This window comes from Solanum verrucosum, unplaced genomic scaffold (assembly GCF_900185275.1).
Source record: "Solanum verrucosum unplaced genomic scaffold, falcon-dt-bn FXZP01000121.1, whole genome shotgun sequence".
Lineage (NCBI taxonomy): Eukaryota > Viridiplantae > Streptophyta > Magnoliopsida > Solanales > Solanaceae > Solanum > Solanum verrucosum.
Window position 1 is genome coordinate 844,723 of NW_026020509.1, and position 19,857 is coordinate 864,579.

Below are 19,857 nucleotides of genomic sequence, written 5' to 3' on the forward strand. Positions count from 1 at the left end.
GATAATACATTCACTATTAATAATGGATATATAAGCATGGATAGAGATAAAAAAAATTCCTTAGTAATACATCAAATCAAATATTGGATAGAAAATGTTCTTAACATAGTTAATTTCAATATAATTTATATTAGCATTACTAAAATATCAATAAGAATCTATTCTTACACACTCTATTAAATGATCGTTTCAATAAAATATTTGCTACGGTCAAATTCAAAACTTCTGATTAGTTAAAGTACAAGATGGCAACTTGACACTTCTTACCTCCCCCACCTCTTTACAGCTCAAAGCAGTGGAAAAAGAAAAAAGTGGGAACATGAAAAAAGTATACATCCAAAGATGACTATCTTGAGTGACACAATTCACAGTCTAGTGATCTATATTTATTTACTTTCTCCATCGTAGTTAAAAATTTGAAGTCACAAAGTGATGATCATTTTCTTTTCTGGAACCTTTCAATTGATAGGTTACCTATACTCCTAATTCATGCATGCATGTTCCCTCTAGCACTAGAGAGGCTCTGATTCCTATACATAAAAGAATCTCCCCATACCCACAAATAATCATGCAAGGATAGCCTTTTCAAATTGTTTTCACTCATTCATAATTAAATAATGGGTACGAAAATAGTTTCTCTACCTCCATGAGGTAGAAGTAAGGTCTACATACACTTTATTCTTCTTAAATTCTTCTTGTGGAATTTCACCGGAAATGTTATTGTTGTTGTTGTTACACGCAAGAATCGGCTATTTACGCTAGAATTGGCTACAATTTAAACAACTTTGGGCTACAATTTAAATGTCTAAATATTGGTGTTTAATGAAATAACTTACTTACACTCATAATTGTGTGTATGAAACTAAAGACACGTATCATGCATTTATTGATTTTGTAAAAACACGGGATAGGCGGATACAAATACTTCTCTACCTTAAAATACTGGTATTAGTCCGGTTATGGGCCGTAGTTGTGAATGATGCCTTCCCATGGGCCCCCAAGCCCATTAAAGAGGGGAAAAGGCCTACTTTGGGCCGAACCAATCCAAGTCAGTAAAGTGAAGGAAGGCATGATAATGTGTACCTTAATGAAAAACTATAAAGTTTGTTTTGATGTGAAATTACAGAGTGCAGGTAACTTATTATCATGAAATGACATATGACAGTAATTATTGTAGAGTATTTACATCCATTTAGATTGCAAATGATAATACTTTTACATCAATGAGAGCATCACACATGATTCTCTATTCACAATTATATGGCAAATGGCGCTGCCTTTTTCTTGAAGCCATAACAAGAAATAAATCTAGAACATATCTTCCTATTCTCTCTAATTTATGTCCTCAAGAGCATAGGTATTATATTCAAGTCTAATCAATCATCTCAAATAGCTTTGAAATGGCTTAGATTAAATGAGTTTTTTTATTTGCAAGATTTGTCCAGCAGAAATTTTCAATTGTTAAGAAACAAAATCATGATTATATATAGTACTACTATATATGATCCTTATTTCGTTTTTCTGAGGAATGAACTGTAATTACTGTTGTCCATGTCCATATTGGGAGTACTTGATTCTCTTTACCTTACCTTGAAACAAAGAGGAGGGATAAATACAACAGAACAAATTGAAATCAAAATAGAGAAATTTTGACACAAAAATAAGAGAATGGGGTGAAGCAGCTGCCATAGAGAGTTGCAGTGCTGCGGTGGCTGTTGAGATTTAGGTTGGGACACGTTTCATTAGATATTAAAAAGACTAAAATGCCCATTAAATAAGAATTTAGTTATGATTTTTATTGTTTTCATGAATTTGTACCTCCTCAAATTAGAATTTAGTTATGATTTCTATTGTTTTATGAGTTGTACCAAAGTTTATACTTACCAATAAGTGCTTGCTTTATTTCATTCCTTCTATTCTAGTATGCTTGTTGGTAATGATTATGGTATTCATAGCCTTGCACTTCTTCTTTTTTCAAATGTTGATTTTGTTTTGCTGTTCTTGATCATCAAGTTTACCTCTCAAATCGTTTCATTCTTTTGTATCGTCGCTTAAAAGTTGAATGTCATCATCAAGTCTCTAATTAACTCACCCCTCGTATTGTTTCGTTCTCTCGTTCTTTTTTATCGTCACTTGAATGTCATTATCTCATTTCATTCTTTTTATTGTCACTTGAATGTCATCATCAAAATTTACTCGCCTCACATTTCGTTCTTTTGTATCGTCACTTGAATGTCATCATCAAGTCTGATTGACTCACCCCTCATATCGTTTCATTCTTTGTTATCGTCACTTGAATGTCATCATCAAGTCTGATTGATTGCCCCTCCTATCATTTCATACTTTTTTTATTTGTCACACTCCATCTCCCCCTTTTGCACTTCCCTTCCCTAAGTGAAGGTAGGAAAAAGGAAAGCTCACCTATTAATTACCATGTCATATTGTAAGATAAAATAAAATTACTCACAAGAGCAACCCTAGCTTTCTTGCAAGGTTTTGTAAAGAAGAAAAAACACTCAAATAAGAAACATACAAATCATAATTTTACAAGAATTTGTGCAAAACCAATGTAAGAAATTTCATTCATTTTTCTACACAATATAAAAATCAAACAAGAAATAAATTAGACTTAATTTTTTTTTTATCATTATCCACCATACTTGTTCCACATATCAACATAAAACCTCAAAGGCTTAGGCAAAGAAATCCTCCATTTCTCTAAATCAGGCAATCCACCAACAATAGCAACACTACTATCTTCTTGCTTTCTATTTCCAAGATTCAATACAAATACTTCACCTTCAAAAACCTTATTCATTGCCATTAATGTCTCTTCCATTATCATCTTCCCATCTTTTCTACTATCCTCTGGTTCTACACAACTCCCTCCAACATTCACCATTATCTTTCCTCCTTTCTTCAATTTCCCTTTCAATTTCTCCCATGTTTGTGGGTTCTGAAGCTCAGGTATCAAACGCCCTTTACTAAACAAATCAACTATCAACCCAGAATACCCATCTTTCACACTGGCATTCAGTGCATTGCTGATATAGATGAAAAGACGATCTGGGTATTGTTTTTCAACTTTCGAAAGCCCTAAATATTCTCTTCCAACTGAGATTACAGATGGGTCTAGCTCGTATCCATGGATAACACCTTGTGGGTACAATTCAAGAATCAATTTCGCAGCCGACCCGGCTCCGAACCCGAGAATTCCTAATGGACCAGGTGGTAAAATTGGGGGAAGAGTTGCTAGAACGTCGTAATAGGCGTTGGTGATTGATTTGAAGAGGAATGATATGCTGTGGATGTTTCCAGGTGCGTCGAGAAGAAGAAGCCGGGAACCAGCTAATGGGTGGTCGGCTCTTCTAGAAACTTCTAGAACCCGGATGTAATTGTGCCTGGACTTGAATTTGACAAGGGTTTTGATATGTTCAATGGGGATTCCATCATCATCTTCTTCTTCTTCTTGTTTTGTGGGAGTGATGTATTTGTGATTTGAAGCTTTGATTGGGTGAAATTTGAGAGTTATGGGGCTTTGACGCTTGTGGCGGATTTTGAAGATTGTCGGTAGTGAAGAAGGAAAGAGATGACATTGAAATGAGGGTTGGATTTGGATGGAGGTTTTGAAATTTTGTGCTGCCATGCTCATCTTCTTAAATGTTCAAGTGTTTGCAGAAAGAGAGCATGAGGAGAGGCAGGTTATAATAGTACAAGTAGATTTTACATTTTCTCAAGGCCAAAAAAGATGTCATTTTGGCGGAAATGATCTTGATATCAACTCAGTACAAATTGAATAGAAGAAAATAACGTTTTGAAAAGATAAAATGTCCACAACCTTACTTGTACCTTTGTGGTGTAGAAAATTTATTTTTGAATTAGTTTTTGGTTCAAACGAGGGATAAACAAGGCGACAATAAAATAACAAAATAAACAAAGCAAATGAAGAATAAGATACCATGTGAATATTAAATAATATTACTCAATAAGGAGAAGACGAGACTGACCACATGACTCTCCCAAACAAAGTGTGACAACACTCGGCTATCGACTTGCCTTCTATCTTAATCTACAACCTCCACACCTTTTTATCAAGGGTATGTCTTGTCTTAATCACCTCGCTTTAATTCTTCTTCGACCTACCTCTGCCCTACACCTCCTTACTGATGCAACAGTAGCCGCAAACCTTCTCTTCACATAGACAAATCATCTATCTCGATCTCTCATCTTGTCCGCTAAACAAGTCACTCCCACCTTACCCCATATAACTTCATTCCTAATCATATAACTCCTAATACACCCACACATTCATCATATCATTCCCATTGAATGTTCTTGACTGATCAACACTCTATCCCATGCAGCAAAACAGGTCTAAAACACAACTAATCACAAAGTACCACATAAGCGAGCCCCTATCCCCCCCCCCCCCCCATCACCACCGGAGCAACATCATCGCCAATCACTTGGAATTAGTTGCAAAGAACCTCGTTGCCTACATAATTAAGATACTAATAGCGACTAAATGATACCTGGAAGACTAATTAGCGATCAGCGCCCTCCATTTAAGGAACCAAAAAGATTAACAATAATCTTGTTCAAAGAAGAAATGAAACTATCACTGTCTCAAAAGTACATGGATAAATCCACAGAACTAGACAGATAACTCTTACAGAACACCGATAATATTTGTATGTTATCAGCAGTATCCATAAGAACAAAGTGTGCCCTGTCTGCTCTGTGGTGCACCGGTCCATTTACGAGCGACAGCATTGTGCCCTCACTCATCAATCACTAACCTATATCCAACTAACTACAATCTACTATGACAACTCATTTTTCTAGTTCCATTTTCAGCATAAGAGAGACATCAAAACAATTGCTCATGAGAGGCGAAAGGTCAAAACATCAAGGCTTGTTACTTCCGACCCAAAAATATTATCAGTCATTGCATTTTGAGAAGATGTAGAAGAGCTTTGAACTAGGGATGATCATCAACCATGTCATCTGCATTGGCTTGGTCGTCCACATCCCTGCATCACAAGCCACAGCACTTTAATCTTAAATATTCTACAAGGCTGGTCCCACAACAGTCATTTGCACATTGCAAGGTGCAAACCAGTAAGACTTAAAAAGTAACGACTTCCCAAAAATGTAAAGACACAAGCAGATATGCAGGTGTGCGTAGAAAACACACACATATATGGAACTTCACAAAGGTACTTGATGCAACTTGACCCCATACCTCATGTCAGATGATTCTACTGGAGTAAGATTACTATCTGAACTTCGCTGTCTAGGTTTCTCGTCTTCATCGGCATCAGACTCATAACCGTCACCATTCCATATCCGTGGTTTAGGCCTTCGATCCATATTTTCCTCTTTCTGCAATCAGTAGTTCTAGTATAAGATGGGGCTATACACTTAGAGATTTAATGATCAAGGTGCCACTAACCTCCTCTGGAACTTCTGTTGTAGAAGGAGTGGTTTGAAATGGCACACTAGGTGCATGAGGTAATTGTGAGATTTGCTCAAGCAATATGTTCCTGCAGCCACCAAGTAATTATGTCAGGTAACGTCTAAAGAATTGTCTTTCTCTATAGAAGAAAAAAGGAAAGAGGGGAACAATTGTCTGAGTTCAACAGTTGCTTGAAGAAGAATGTGAGGAACTTATGGATAGAGAGGAAATGTATGTCTCAGCATAATATTTCAAAAAAAATGTTTAAAGAGTAAATAGTTGTCCATCATTAACAAAAAATAAACAGAATCAACAAATATTCTTGCTGTCATACTAGTATAATTCTATGTTGCTCGGACTCTTCAAAAATGTCAATTGGTGCTTGTTGGATTCTCCAAAAGTAGTGTTTTGGAGAATCCGACACGGGTGCTGCATCGAAAGTGAAGAGTCCGTGCAACTTAGGTATAATCTAGTTACAGACTGAATAACAGAATTTGTCTCATATACACCACTGAGGCATCAATTTTATTTTTTTTGATAACCAGGGAAACCCGCAGCCGCTGCCCTTTGGGTGCAGATAGGGTAAAATATCCGCTCATATACAATAGCTCGCAAACCACACAGGAGAGGTAATCTGCACTAGGCAAGCCTGGTGCAACCAACTCAACCCAGAAGACAAACCCCTGCTTTCGCTGACAAGGGGTTTCGAACTTGAGCAACATGGAAGTCTCAAGCCCAAACTACTAGGCCACCCCTAAGGGTCCACTGAGGCATCAACTTGATGGACCAGTATCAGGGATAATCTACTATCAACTCTGTCTTCTCCAGATAAGGGATAATCTGATGGCGAAAGCCCACAAACTACAGGAAGTAGTACAATAGTAAAATTACCTCATCTTCTCCAGATCCCTAGGTGAATTTAGATTCTCCATGGGGTTTGGTTCAACATGAAGAGTATAATCTGGGCCAAAATATTCATAATACTCGTTGTAAGGCAACTTGTTTTCAGGTTCTACCCCAACTGCAACTGCTGTCTGCAACAAAGAAAAACAGTTGATACTTAGCACATATTCTAAACAAATAGTACAATAGTAGAGAATCTGAAATGCAGGCGCAAAGGAACAAGAGAGAGAGAGAGAAACCTCATAGCACCAGCACCTAGCGACATTTCTTATAGTATAACCTCCACCACCCAAAACCATCAGAGGGACATTGAAGGATCTGAGGTACCTAAGGCAAGCGGCATGGCCCTTGACAGACAAGTTGAAGCAACCCAACCTGTCTCCAGCCAGTGAATCAGCCCCACATTGAAGAACAACAGCATCAGGTTGGTAGACCTCCATGACTTTTTGTATTGTGGGACGAAATAGTCTACCGAAACTATCGTCATCCATCCCATCATGCAATGGGACATTTAGGGCATAGTACTTCCCCTGATTTGCACCAATGTCTTTGATGTGCCCCGTACCAGGAAAGAAGTCCCCAAACTTATGGAATGATACTGTCATGACTCTATCTGTGGTGAAAAAAGCCTCCTCAACACCATCACCATGGTGAATATCAATGTCTATGTACAACACACGCTGCAGAGCAACACTCAGCATTTCAGAGGAACAATAACTCAGAACAACCTCTAATCAAGGCAAAAAAAAGTGAATCAAAGGAAAAGATGCTGCAAAGCTATAGTTTATAATTGTATGCAACAGCGTTCAGCCGTTCACACTACAATCATTCAGATTCTATTATTAATATACTTGATCAGCAGAAAAATAATAAGTGATTAAGATTAACTAAGTTCCACTTCCTAGAAATCTTACATAGTAGTACTTAACCTAGTAAGTTGTAAGTAGTAGTAAAACGAGAGGAGTTCATAAGAAATATTGTGTACATAAAGTTGGAACTAGATTGCAACTTGAGTTTGAACATGTCAATAATTGTTTTGATTTGCTAAATGCTTCCATAGAGATGGAACAGATCTGTCCCACTACTACAAGGATAACAAGCAGGCATTTCCATATTTCTCCAGCATAGATTTGGCAAAATCAAAGTGAAGTTTATTAGCAAGCTTCCATACCTTCAATTACTCTTAAAGACAGAACATTTACCCCTTAACATCAAACTTCTCTGAATTTACACCAAACGCTACAAATCTGAACCAGCCAATCGACAAGGATATGAATCATGAGCATCATGCTTACCCTTAGCACACCCCACCCTCCACAAAATGGTTTTCCAGAAACTTATACACAAGGGCAGGACCACATACCATATTCACACTGAAATTTCTATTACTGAATGTAGAGAAGCAACAACAACATACCCCGTGTAATCCCACAAGTGAGTTCTAGGGAGGGTAGGGTGTGCCGTGTACGCATACCTTAATCCTACCTCACGGAGTAACTCACCAAATGTAGACAAGCAATAGAAAGTTAAAAGCACCTTTCCCTTATTAAGTACATGATGGTATCATCACTTCTATTCCATAGTTCAAGAAGCCGTCTAATCCCTCTCCCACCCCCCGAATAAGTTATCCCGCAATTTCATCTCAACGAAACATGGGATAAACTCATCCTAAATTAATCCAGGATTAGCTATCCCTCGTCTCTCCTACCAAGGAGCCCTAAGAAAATAAATATAGTGAAAGCAGAATGAAAAAGGTAACTATAGGAATAATAAGAATAATGTAGACGCATGTTAATCATCACAATATAAATGAAGCAACAAAATAGGTAGGCACATAAGAAAGGATAATACAATAATCTAAAAACTATTTCATTTCTCAATTATTACCCAATAAATAAGTACAAAGTAATGTACTTTCTATCCAGTTCCTCAAAAAAAAGTAATATACTTTCTATCCAAAAATTTATTTTCAAATTTAACAGCAAGTGAGATTTTTTTAACAATATATATATATATATATACACAACGAATACATCTTTATGAACAAGTGGTGCCCTAATATAAATTGGGAGCGAAGCCATTGCTTTAGTGGCCTTATGGTCGAGCAAGCCATGGCATGTACATTGTTATGAATCTATTCATGGCTTCAGTGGCCTTATGGTCGAGCAAGCCATGGCATGTACATTGTTATGAATCTATTCATGATGTAAACAGCGAAAATGAAAATATTAGCGTGTAAAAAGTTTATACCTTGTGGACTTTGAGGAGCTCAAGAATACCAAGAACAATATCATTCACATAGCAAAAACCAGAAGCTTCACTTTTCTTTGCATGGTGCAGACCACCAGCCCAGTTGATCGTTATATCAGCATCCTGCCGATTAAGCTTAACCGCAGCCCCAATAGATCCACCAGCAGAAGCTTGACAAAACCCAAAAAGCCCATCGAAAACAGGGCAATCCTCACCAACATTAAATCGTTTGAGATGACGCGAATGGGTATGGTCATGAAGAGTCTCCGGTGAAACGGAAGCAAGGAAGTCAACATAATCCGGCGAGTGAAAACGGCGGATATCATCCGCTCCCGCCGGAAAAGGACGACTGATTTCCATACGCCTGTGTAGGTAGTAGTGTACGATGAGATTGTGGGCCATTCTGATACGGTGCGGCTTCATCGGATGACCTTGGCCGTAGTAATAATCGCCGATGGTTGGCTCATAGAAGTAAGAGACACGACGCCTCCTAGCGTCGGTACCGGTGGATGGAAGCGATGCGCCGCCGTCTACGGTGGAGGAGTCCATTGGCCACTGATTTTTGGGTTCGGAGTGATAGTGATGATGAAATTTGGGATTTTTCCGTGAGACTCGGCAGTCTGTATTGAGTCCAGGAAATGAAACGAAAAAAATACTCTCCTTTTATAGATCCAAAAAATTAGTCTTCAACTTCTAACCCTCTTAAAAGAAATTTAAACAATAGCCTATACTTAACAAAAAATTTATAGCAAATTTTATGTTTCCATTGATAATTAAGTTGTGTGTATAAAATAGTTTTAATTATGAGGTAGAAGTTCGAGATATTTTAATAAGTCAGACATAGTAAATTTGTTCAATTAGCTATAAGTTTTTCCTCATATTGCGTAATTATTTAGAAGTTATGATAGGTTATAGAATTTGATCTTGTTAGACTGGAGTTTTTCGAAAAAGAAAAGTAATTGGATAGAAGTAAGTTATGGTTTATAAATAGGAAGATGAGGAGAGAAGGATTTTCATGAGGGGAATGGGAATGGCGGAGAAGATTATAACGTGGGGTATTGAACCCTCGCCGACAAGCTGAAAATTCAGATAATTAATCAATTTTCATGATTAAATTCGATCATGATTAAACAATCAATATTTCTTTTATAAGAACATAAGTTATTTAACATAATTATAGCTTTTCCTCAACAAACAATACATTACACTATTTTCATTTATGATAACGTATTGAAATATCCTGAATTTCTACCTCGCAAAGTTAACTTGCTAATATGTGGCTAACAATTCAAACATGAAACTCAAGTCACACATTAGGCCATGAACGAAAAGTTTCAACCTAATTCAGAAGTGGGCTTTTAAGTTTTTACATCAAATGAATTCAATTCAAAAAAAAAATTGTATAAATTTTAGGAATCACATAGTTTTAATATGAAATTACAATTTATTCCTATTTAGTTTGTAATTACATTAATCCTTGAAAAAGTAAAACAAAGTGGATACATAATATGTAGCTCGGATACATTATAAAATAATTTAGAATTAGGAGAGAAATAAGGGATTTTAAAAGTTTTTAGAAATAGAAGGGAATATTAGAAATAAGGGAAACATAAGACGTGTATTCCAATAATTTTTCCATTTTTGTTCCTAATCAATTCAAAGAAGAAAAAATCTCAAAAAGGTCAATCTCATTTTCTTTCAATCCAAAACAACCTTAAAAATTCACATACCCAATTAGTTAAGCTATAAATGGAGCAAGGATTTAAAATTTTATGAAGCCAAGATTTTAATCTATTAAAAAATGTCGGATATTACAAGCTGACAGAGTACACCAATATCGTATAAAATGTTTTACGGTTGGTAATATTGTATGGTTCGTTAATTCTGTTCACCATCACTTTTGCATATTGGATTTTATATATAAAATAATGTCTAATCGTTATTGTGTTATACATTTATTTTAGTTTTGAATTTTTTTTAAGAAAGTATTATTTTGGTGAATTAATAGTTTACTTCGGTAAAAAAATAAATCAAAACAACCTCAAAAATTCATTTAAATAATTAGTACAATTATAAACGAAAGAAGGATTTGAAGTTCATAGATTCAAGATTTTAATCTATTTGAGTAATCAAATTTTAAGATAGTAATAATTTTATATATATAAAGCTAAAAATGAGAAAAGTGACATGACATGCTTCTTTGGCCGAGATTTCTATTATCTTTTTTGTTAATTTTTTAAATGTTTTTCCTTATATTAAAATTACAAATGTTACATTAGATTACTGATATAGTCATATTCTTCTATTTTTCATATGTTGCCTTAAATTGCCTTAGTAAAGTATATTTATCAATGTAATAAATATTGATATTTAAAAGGTATGTTGTATTATCTCATTATAAATAAATGCTAAAATATGAATAAATATAAACATAAAAAAAATACGTATTCCAATTAATTGTTTTATTAACATTTGGGGGGAAATATTAAATATTATCTGATACAATTCTAATCGTTTATGGCTATTCCCCTGGGTTTAATTTTTTTATTAAAAAGATTAAAATGCAAAGGAATTCATTTATCTTTTGTCTCGGATTTTAAGTTCTTTTTCCTTATTCTCTATCTGAAAAATTGCATAAACTAAAAGTTATCATGTTTTTCTATTTCCTTATTAATATCTATATTATAATTATTATCCTCAGTAAAATCTCACTAAATTAATATAGATAAGACTATAAAATATTATTATTTTATAGAGATATTATTTAATTGATAAATTAATATTTATTAATTTAAGAGTAACTTTTACATATAGCAAACATAAATATCATATTTGTATGTTATAGCTATGCATAATTGTGCTCCATAGCAAATTTTATGTTTGCTATGGAGCTTTTGATTTGTATAATTCGCTACAAACATTCAATTTTATACAAATTGTTCAGTTTTGTATAAATTCATTTATACATTGTAATTTGTATAATAAGATATGTATTTTTATAATTATAAGTGTATAGAATGAAAATATATGTATTTGTATTTGCATATACATTTTTCTCTCACTTTATACAAACAAAAACGTATTTTATACATTTTATACCGAAATGTATAAAATGACTAATTGTATATCGAATCAGATGGCAAAAAAGGAGATGTTTGCTGCGAATTACAATTAAAATAAACTATGGCTGTAACATTTAATTTGAATTAATAGTTTGTTATTTCATACAATTTCCTTTAATTTAAAGAGTGTTTTGAGATGAAATTAAGGTTAATTTTGATCACATTAAAACCATCGTATCTTAATAATTTATGTATCATATTAATTGAATTTACATAAAACTAAATTTATCAAAAATCATTATATCTTGCTAAATTAAGTATCCTATTTACTGGATTCATATACAAAAAACTCACTATACATAAAATACAATGTATGCATATGATTCATTGTAATATATTTTTTTGTTAAATGATTCATTGTAAAATAAATTCAAGAATTCAATGATTTATTCTATAAATAAATTCATTGTACATAATATTCATTGTTTCTTAATAATCAAATATTATTCATTGTATCTTTAGTAAAAACATCCAACGTATGATGGTGAGAAAATAAACTATATAAGCAACACAGGAAATTTCTTAAAACTATATCCAAAAATGACTCTCATTTAAAAGGTGTCACAAAACCAACTATGAGAGATCAAATACGTAATACATTATATGAGCACAAAAAAGATCATTTTCACATGCACTCAAAAAGATTTGATCGTGGCAACATTAGAACTTTTGGATGCAATAAGAAAAGTTAGACATGATCTTCAACTAGTGTTAAATTTTAACAAAAAACAAAACATAATAAAATCATATTTCACTAAATTATCTTAGATATATTTGTACCTTTAAAGAATTAGTAATTTATGGTATTAACGGGACCATATATTTATATAGGAATCTCCTGAAAATATATCATCTTATTATCTTATAAAAATGAGTGATTTTTTTCACTGGCTCAAATAAAAATTATATAAAAATATTATCTTAAAGAGATTATTAATTTACCGAATATTAATTTAGTGAGATTTTAATGCATTTTCTTTTATATTACTTCGATTTTTTTCTACCTAAAATAAATTAAATACAATAGTTATGAGCACAAACCTTTTTTATACATATTCCTTTCCCATTAGAATCCTAATTTTACCCCACGTTTCTTTCCTACACAACCAGTCAATTATAACATAAATAAATATACTTGATGGTACCAAAAATACAACTGAATGCAAAATCATATATATTTTTCAACCAAGGGAATTCAGATGAAACTCTTCTAGTACCTTAGCTTTGTCTTTATGCTCGACTATCTACTAATTTTTTTGTCTACTTTTGAAGAATTCGAAACCTAAATGATAAAAAAAATTGACAAAAATTTCAAAATGGCACATCGATTTTTTTTCTAACCAAAAGGGTAAAATCGCTACTGACGCAGTGATTTTGCTTTGACGTTGTTAACAAATCAAAATCGATACTAGGGCAGCAATTTTATCCAATTGTTTTTATTTTTATTTTCAAAAAATTGCCGCCCGTGCAGCGTTTTTGCGAAAAAAAATAAATTATTTATAAAAATCACTGCCATGGAAGCGATTTTTGTTATTTTTTTTATTTTCAAAATCGTTGTTGTTGCAGCGTTATTCCTTTTTTTATAAAAAACAAATAAATCCCTACCTCGACAACTTTTTGGTGGAATTTTTTTTTCTCTGAAATTTCTGCCAACTAGTCAACATCAAAATGACTAAATTTTTATTTTTATTTTTTTAAAAATGCGATTTGGTGAAAATTCTGGCAGTGATATTTATAAAAAAAATATTAAGAAAAGATTTCCACCAATTGGCATAGATTTTTTTTTAAAAAAATTTTAATAAAAAAGTTTCCACCAAGCGATTTTGTTTTTTTTTTAAAAAGAATTTTCACCAAAATTGCTGCCAAGGCAGCTTTTTCTAAAAAAAAATTTCCAGTCATTTTGATGTGGACCAGTTGGCAGAAATTTCAGAAAAAAAAATCACAATTTTTTTTTCCACCAAAAAGCTGCCAAGGCAGGGATTTATTTTTATTTTTAAAAAAGGAATAATGTTGCAATAGCAACCATTTTGAAAATTTAAAAAAAAAATAACGAATGGCAGCGATTTTCTAAAAAGTAAAATAAAATTGGACAAAATCGCTGCCCTAGCAGCAATTTTGATCTGTTAACGACGTCAAAGCAAAATCGTTGCGTCAGTAGCGATTTTTCCCTTTTGGTTAGAAAAAAATTTGATGTGCCCTTTTGGAATTTTTGTCAATTTTTTTTGCCCGTTAGACTTCCGACTCTACTTTTCAACCTCTATATCCTCCTATTTAGCGTCATGTCCCCGATAATATAATATATATAGATATGACATGTCCTGTCTAATCATATTTAACTCTAGCTCTAATATAAAACTTTTATGAATCATATCAACTCTAGCTCTAATATAAAACCTTTGATATTCCACAATGCTAATTGAGTATAAAATATACTTTACACTTAAATTCTCACTATAATCCATATAATCAAAGACTAATGTAGGACCAAACATGTAACATGTTAGTTGTTAGCTAAACACTCAAAACGAAATTGTGTGCATGAACAAAAACACAAAATTGAATGTCAAAAAACAAAAGAATTAGCTTAGTAGTTGACATAATCATTCTTTTATTTTTCCGTGTCCGGTATCCACATTGGAGCCTGACTAAATCTGGTATCACGCCGAAAAGTCCCACATTGAGGGACAAAACGATCCCTAACAAAGACGACTCTATACCCAAAAGGACTCAAATCGGTCGAGACCTCTGATTAAGAATGAAGGAGTATTTACCACTCCACTACAAACCCTGATCGGTGACATAATCATTTTTCCATTCTTTGGTTAGTACATAAGATATGTTTAGTCAAATAATTACATCTTAACTTCAAACTAAGGTTACTATCCTTATTATAAAAAGTTTGATTACTTTTAAGATTCCATATGGTCCCAAACCCTTTCTAATTTCCTCCAATATTCCATCTTTCATAATAATTCATTTGCTTCAAGTCCAAAGTTGTTATATTAGAGTATATTAAGAAGAAAAAAAACCTCTATTCTTTCACTAATCCTCCAATTTAGTAATTGATTGTTTGTTTACTAAAGTTTCATATTCTCCATCATCAAGACCAATTTAGTTATGATTTGACACAACTTTAATTATCTACAAATATAGGTCCACCACCCTGACCCTAATTACTTTAAATATATTAGATCTGTTTTTTTCTTTTTAATCTCACATTCATGTAGTTGGCTTCTACAAAAAGATTTAAAGATTGGTTTGAATTTGGGCGGATTAAAATGAATTGAGTTAATAAATGGATGAGTTATTAACCTGCTCAAAAATTACTTAAGCTGAAATGAGCTTAAATGTGGATCAAAACTACCGTCCAATACGAGTATTATTATTTTTCTATTATGGTTATATATATCATTTATTAAATAAAACAATGTCTTTCAAGTACTTTGACAAAATTTCTCATGGATCAATTTGGACTAGATATAAACCTAAATTTTAATGGGTTAAAATGAATTAGACTGAATTAGCAAATATGCAAGTTAAAAATCAACTCAAACTTGAGTTGGTTGAGCGAGTAATGATTTCATGAACTAATTTTATCATCTCTAGACGTGCGTGATAATTATAAAATGAAAAATCTGCATTTAAGGCATAGAGTAGAGAGGAAATAGTTTTCTCCTAATGCCAAAGAGGAGTAGAGAGGGAAAGAAAACAGTCTTATATGAAGAAATATTTTCATGGAATAATATTTTAGGGATTCAAGTTATAAACTTACATGACAAAATAATAATATTAATTAGATTAATAATTATGCATCAATGCCTATTTGAGGCGCTTTTTATTTTTTATATTTTTATATATACACTCTTATTCCAAATGCAACTTATTATAATTCCACATTCTATATATCCGTAAGCTAATACATGGCTTTGTACATGTTGCTGAGTTTTAAAAGGTATGAATGCAAAGAGGAAGAGCTGTGCTTTTTGTGATGAGTTGTGATTCTTATGAAAAATTGTAACTTTTACGAAGAGTTGTAATTTTTCTGAAAAGTTGCGACTTTTACGAAGATTTGTGAATTTTATGAAAAGTTGCGATTTTTATGAAAAATTGTGACTTTTCTGAAGAGTTGTGACTTGTATGAAAAGTTGCAACTTTTCCGTAAAGTTGTGACTTTTACAAAGAATTATAACTTTTGACTTTTCCAATAAGGCAAATTAAACACTTCTTCACATTATCTTTAGTAAAAACATTCAACGTATGATGGTGAGAAAATAAACTATATAAGCAACACATGAAATTTCTTAAAACTATATCCAAAATGACTCTCATTTAAAAGGTGTCACAAAACCAACTATGAGAGATCAAATACGTAATACATTATATGAGTACAAAAGAGATCATTTCCACATGCACTCAAAAAGATTTGATCGTGGCAACATCAGAACTTTTGGATGCAATAAGAAAAGTTAGAGATGATCTTCAACTAGTGTTAAATTTTAACAAAAAACAAAACATAATAAAATCATATTTCACTAAATTATCTTAGATATATTTGTACCTTTAAAGAATTAGTAATTTATGGTATTAACGGGACCATATATTTATATAGGCATCTCCTGAAAATATATCATCTTATTATCTTATAAAAATGAGTGATTTTTTTCACTGGCTCAAATGAAAATCGTATAAAAATATTAACTTAGAGAGATTATTAATTTATTGAATATTAATTTAGTGAGATTTTAATGCATTTTCTTTTATATTGCTTCGATTTTTTTCTACCTAAAATAAATTTAATGCAATAGTTATGAGCACAAACCTTTTTTATACATATTCCTTTCCCATTAGAATCCTAATTTTACCCCACGTTTCTTTCCAACGCAACCAGTCAATTATAACATAAATATAATAGATGGTACCAAAAATACAACTGAATGCAAAATCACATATATTTTTCAACCAAGGGAATTCAGATGAAACCCTTCTGGTACCTTAGCTTCGCCCTTATGCTCGACTATCTACTAATTGTTTTGCCTACTTTTCAACCTCTATATCCTCCTATTTAGCGTCATGTCCTCGATAATATAATCTACATAGATATGACATGTTCTGTCTAATCATATTTAACTCTAGCTCTAATATAAAACTTTTTTAATCATATCAACTCTAGCTCTAATATAAAACCTTTGATATTCCACAATGCTAATTGAGTATAAAATATACTTTACACTTAAATTCTCACTATAATCCATATAATCAAAGACTAATTTAGGACCAAACATGTAACATGTTAGTTGTTAGCTAAACACTCAAAACGAAATTGTGTGCATGAACAAAAACACAAAATTGAATGTCAAAAAACAAAAGAATTATCGTCTGCAGCTTAGTAGTTGACATAATCATTCTTTTCTTTTTTTTCCCGTGTCCGGTATCCACATTGGAGCCTGACTAAATCTGGTATCACGCCGAAAAGTTTCACATTGAGGGATAAAACGATCCCTAACAAAGACGACTCTGTACCCAGAAGGACTCAAATCGGTCGAGACCTCTGATTAAGAATGAAGGAGTATTTACCACTCCACTACAAACCCTGATCGGTGACATAATCATTTTTCATTCTTTGGTTAGTACATAAGATATGTCTGGTCAAATAATTACATCTTAACTTCAAACAAAGATTACTATCCTTATTATAAAAAGTTTGATTACTTTTAAGATTCCATATGGTCCCAAACCCTTGCTAGTTTCCTCCAATATTCCATCTTTCATAATAATCCATTTGCTTCAAGTCCAAAGTTGTTATATTAGAGTATCTTAAGAAGAAAAAAAACCTCTATTCTTTCACTAATCCTCCAATTTAGTAATTGATTGTTTGTTTACTAAAGTTTCATATTCTCCATCATCAAGACCAATTTAGTTATGATTTGACACAACTTTAATTATCTACAAGTATAGGTCCACCACCCTGACCCTAATTACTTTAAATATATTAGATCTGTTTTTTTTCTTTTCAATCTCAAATTCATGTAGTTAGCTTCTACAAAAAGATTTAAAGATTGGGTTGAATTTGGGCAGATTAAAATGAGTTGAGTTAATAAATGGATGAGTTATTAACACGCTCAAAAATTACTTAAGCTGAAATGAGCTTAAATGTGGATCAAAACTACCGTCCAATACGAGTATTATTATTTTTCTATTATGGTTATATATATCATTTATTAAATAAAACAATGTCTTTCAAGTACTTTGACAAAATTTCTCATGGATCAATTTGGATTAGATATAAACCTAAATTTTAATGGGTTAAAATGAATTAGACTGAATTAGCAAATACGCAAGTTAAAAATCAACTCAAACTTGAGTTGGTTGAGCGAGTAATGATTTCATGAACTAATTTTATCATCTCTAGATGTGCATGGTGATTATAAAATGAAAAATCTATATTTAAGGCATAGAGTAGAGAGGAAATAATTTTCTCCTAATGCCAAAGAGGAGTAGAGAGGGAAAGAAAACAGTCTTATATGAAGAAATATTTTCATGGAATAATATTTTAGGGATTCAAGTTATAAACTTACATGACAAAATAATAATATTAATTAGATTAATAATTATGCATCAATGCCTATTTGAGGCGCTTTTTATTTTTTATATTTTTATATATACACTCTTATTCCAAATGCAACTTATTATAATTCCACATTCTATATATCCGTAAGCTAATACATGGCTTTGTACATGTTGCTGAGTTTTAAAAGGTATGAATGAAAAAGAAAGAGCTGTGCTTTTTGTGATGAGTTGTGATTCTTATGAAAAATTGTAACTTTTACGAAGAGTTGTAATTTTTCTGAAAAGTTGCGACTTTTACGAAGATTTGTGAATTTTATGAAAAGTTGCGATTTTTATGAAAAATTGTGACTTTTCTGAAGAGTTGTGACTTGTATGAAAAGTTGCAACTTTTCCGTAAAGTTGTGACTTTTATAAAGAATTATAACTTTTGACTTTTCCAATAAAGCAAATTAAACACTTGTTCACATTATCCCTTGTTGTCTATAAATAAAGAAGTTTCCTCTTTCCAAACAACGAATTTTTTGAACTTTAGAACTTCTTCTTCTCCACAAACAAATTCTAGTGTACTTTACTGTCGTTGAGTGGCTTGCAGACATCGTGGTTTTAGGTACCAATACACCGGTGAGTAAGATCGTTCTATCCTGAAGGATATATTTCATTAACCTCGGGTATACTTCAGGGGAATAATTTTCTTACGGAAACACTTTGAAGGGCTCGATTTTCTTCTTGAGAAAAATATTTTGTATATTATTTCTAATCTGCTTCAGATTCTATTTTCTATACTGTTTGTAAGTTTCTAGTTTTGAAAATACTCTTTAAAATTTTGTTATTTCTTACCAAGCTTTCTCCAAAGTTATTGTTCTAAGTATCTTAGTAATATAGTTTGACAACACATACATTAATATAACTTATACACATTCTAATTTGTTATTAAAGTAATCTCTAAAACCATATTATATTCTTCCAGAAATATTGCAACCCCATTTAATAGCATTGGTGATGCATATACTATGTAATTCACTTTAAATTTCTCATTTATCTTTTAATCAAATAATTTATAATGTGTGATTTATTTTAAATCACAAGTTTAATTTTTTTTTCTTTTTATAAAGTTGGTATCCCATTATCCTAGTCAAACACGTCACATGAAATGGCATGGCGTGGGAGTATTTGTACATTGTAATCTTACGTACTGCATAATTCAATACAAAAATGGCAAAGTTAAGTAATATTGATCTTTTCCAAGGAAAAAAAGTCACCAATGATTCTTGTGATTTTTCAAGGTAGGGCCCTTTATGAACTAAAAGTAAATCTTATACAATTTTGGGTATGTTTGGTAGGGAGTAATTTTTTTTTTTCCTTATTTGTTTGGCTCAAACATTTTTCAAACAAATTTATTTTTTTCCAATTTAAGAAAAATGAGTTTTCTATTAAAAGAAGCTAGGGAAAATATTTTTGTAAATTCTCTTTCAGTCACACGGCCCCCACCACCTAATTCACCAAACGCTCTTGACCCCTAGCTCCTCAACCTACCGCCTTGTAACGCAATCGACCTTC

At 32.3% G+C, this 19,857-nt stretch overlaps 2 protein-coding genes across 2 annotated transcripts; both read right to left on the reverse strand.

Annotated features, from left to right (window-relative positions):
- Positions 1–2,634: 2,634 nt before the first annotated feature.
- LOC125809707 (uncharacterized) lies at positions 2,635–3,726 on the reverse strand. The gene has a single exon (XM_049489301.1). The coding sequence runs from the start codon at positions 3,650–3,652 to the stop codon at positions 2,648–2,650; it is 1,005 nt and encodes a 334-aa protein (XP_049345258.1). The 5' UTR covers positions 3,653–3,726; the 3' UTR covers positions 2,635–2,647.
- Positions 3,727–4,594: 868 nt separating this feature from the next.
- LOC125809699 (histone deacetylase 6) lies at positions 4,595–9,238 on the reverse strand. The gene is made up of 6 exons (XM_049489295.1): positions 8,612–9,238; positions 6,601–7,041; positions 6,350–6,492; positions 5,456–5,546; positions 5,246–5,385; positions 4,595–5,033 (listed from the first exon to the last, which is right to left on the reverse strand). The coding sequence occupies exons 1-6, from the start codon at positions 9,158–9,160 to the stop codon at positions 4,982–4,984; spliced, it is 1,416 nt and encodes a 471-aa protein (XP_049345252.1). The 5' UTR covers positions 9,161–9,238; the 3' UTR covers positions 4,595–4,981.
- Between the last annotated feature and the right edge of the window lie 10,619 nt (positions 9,239–19,857).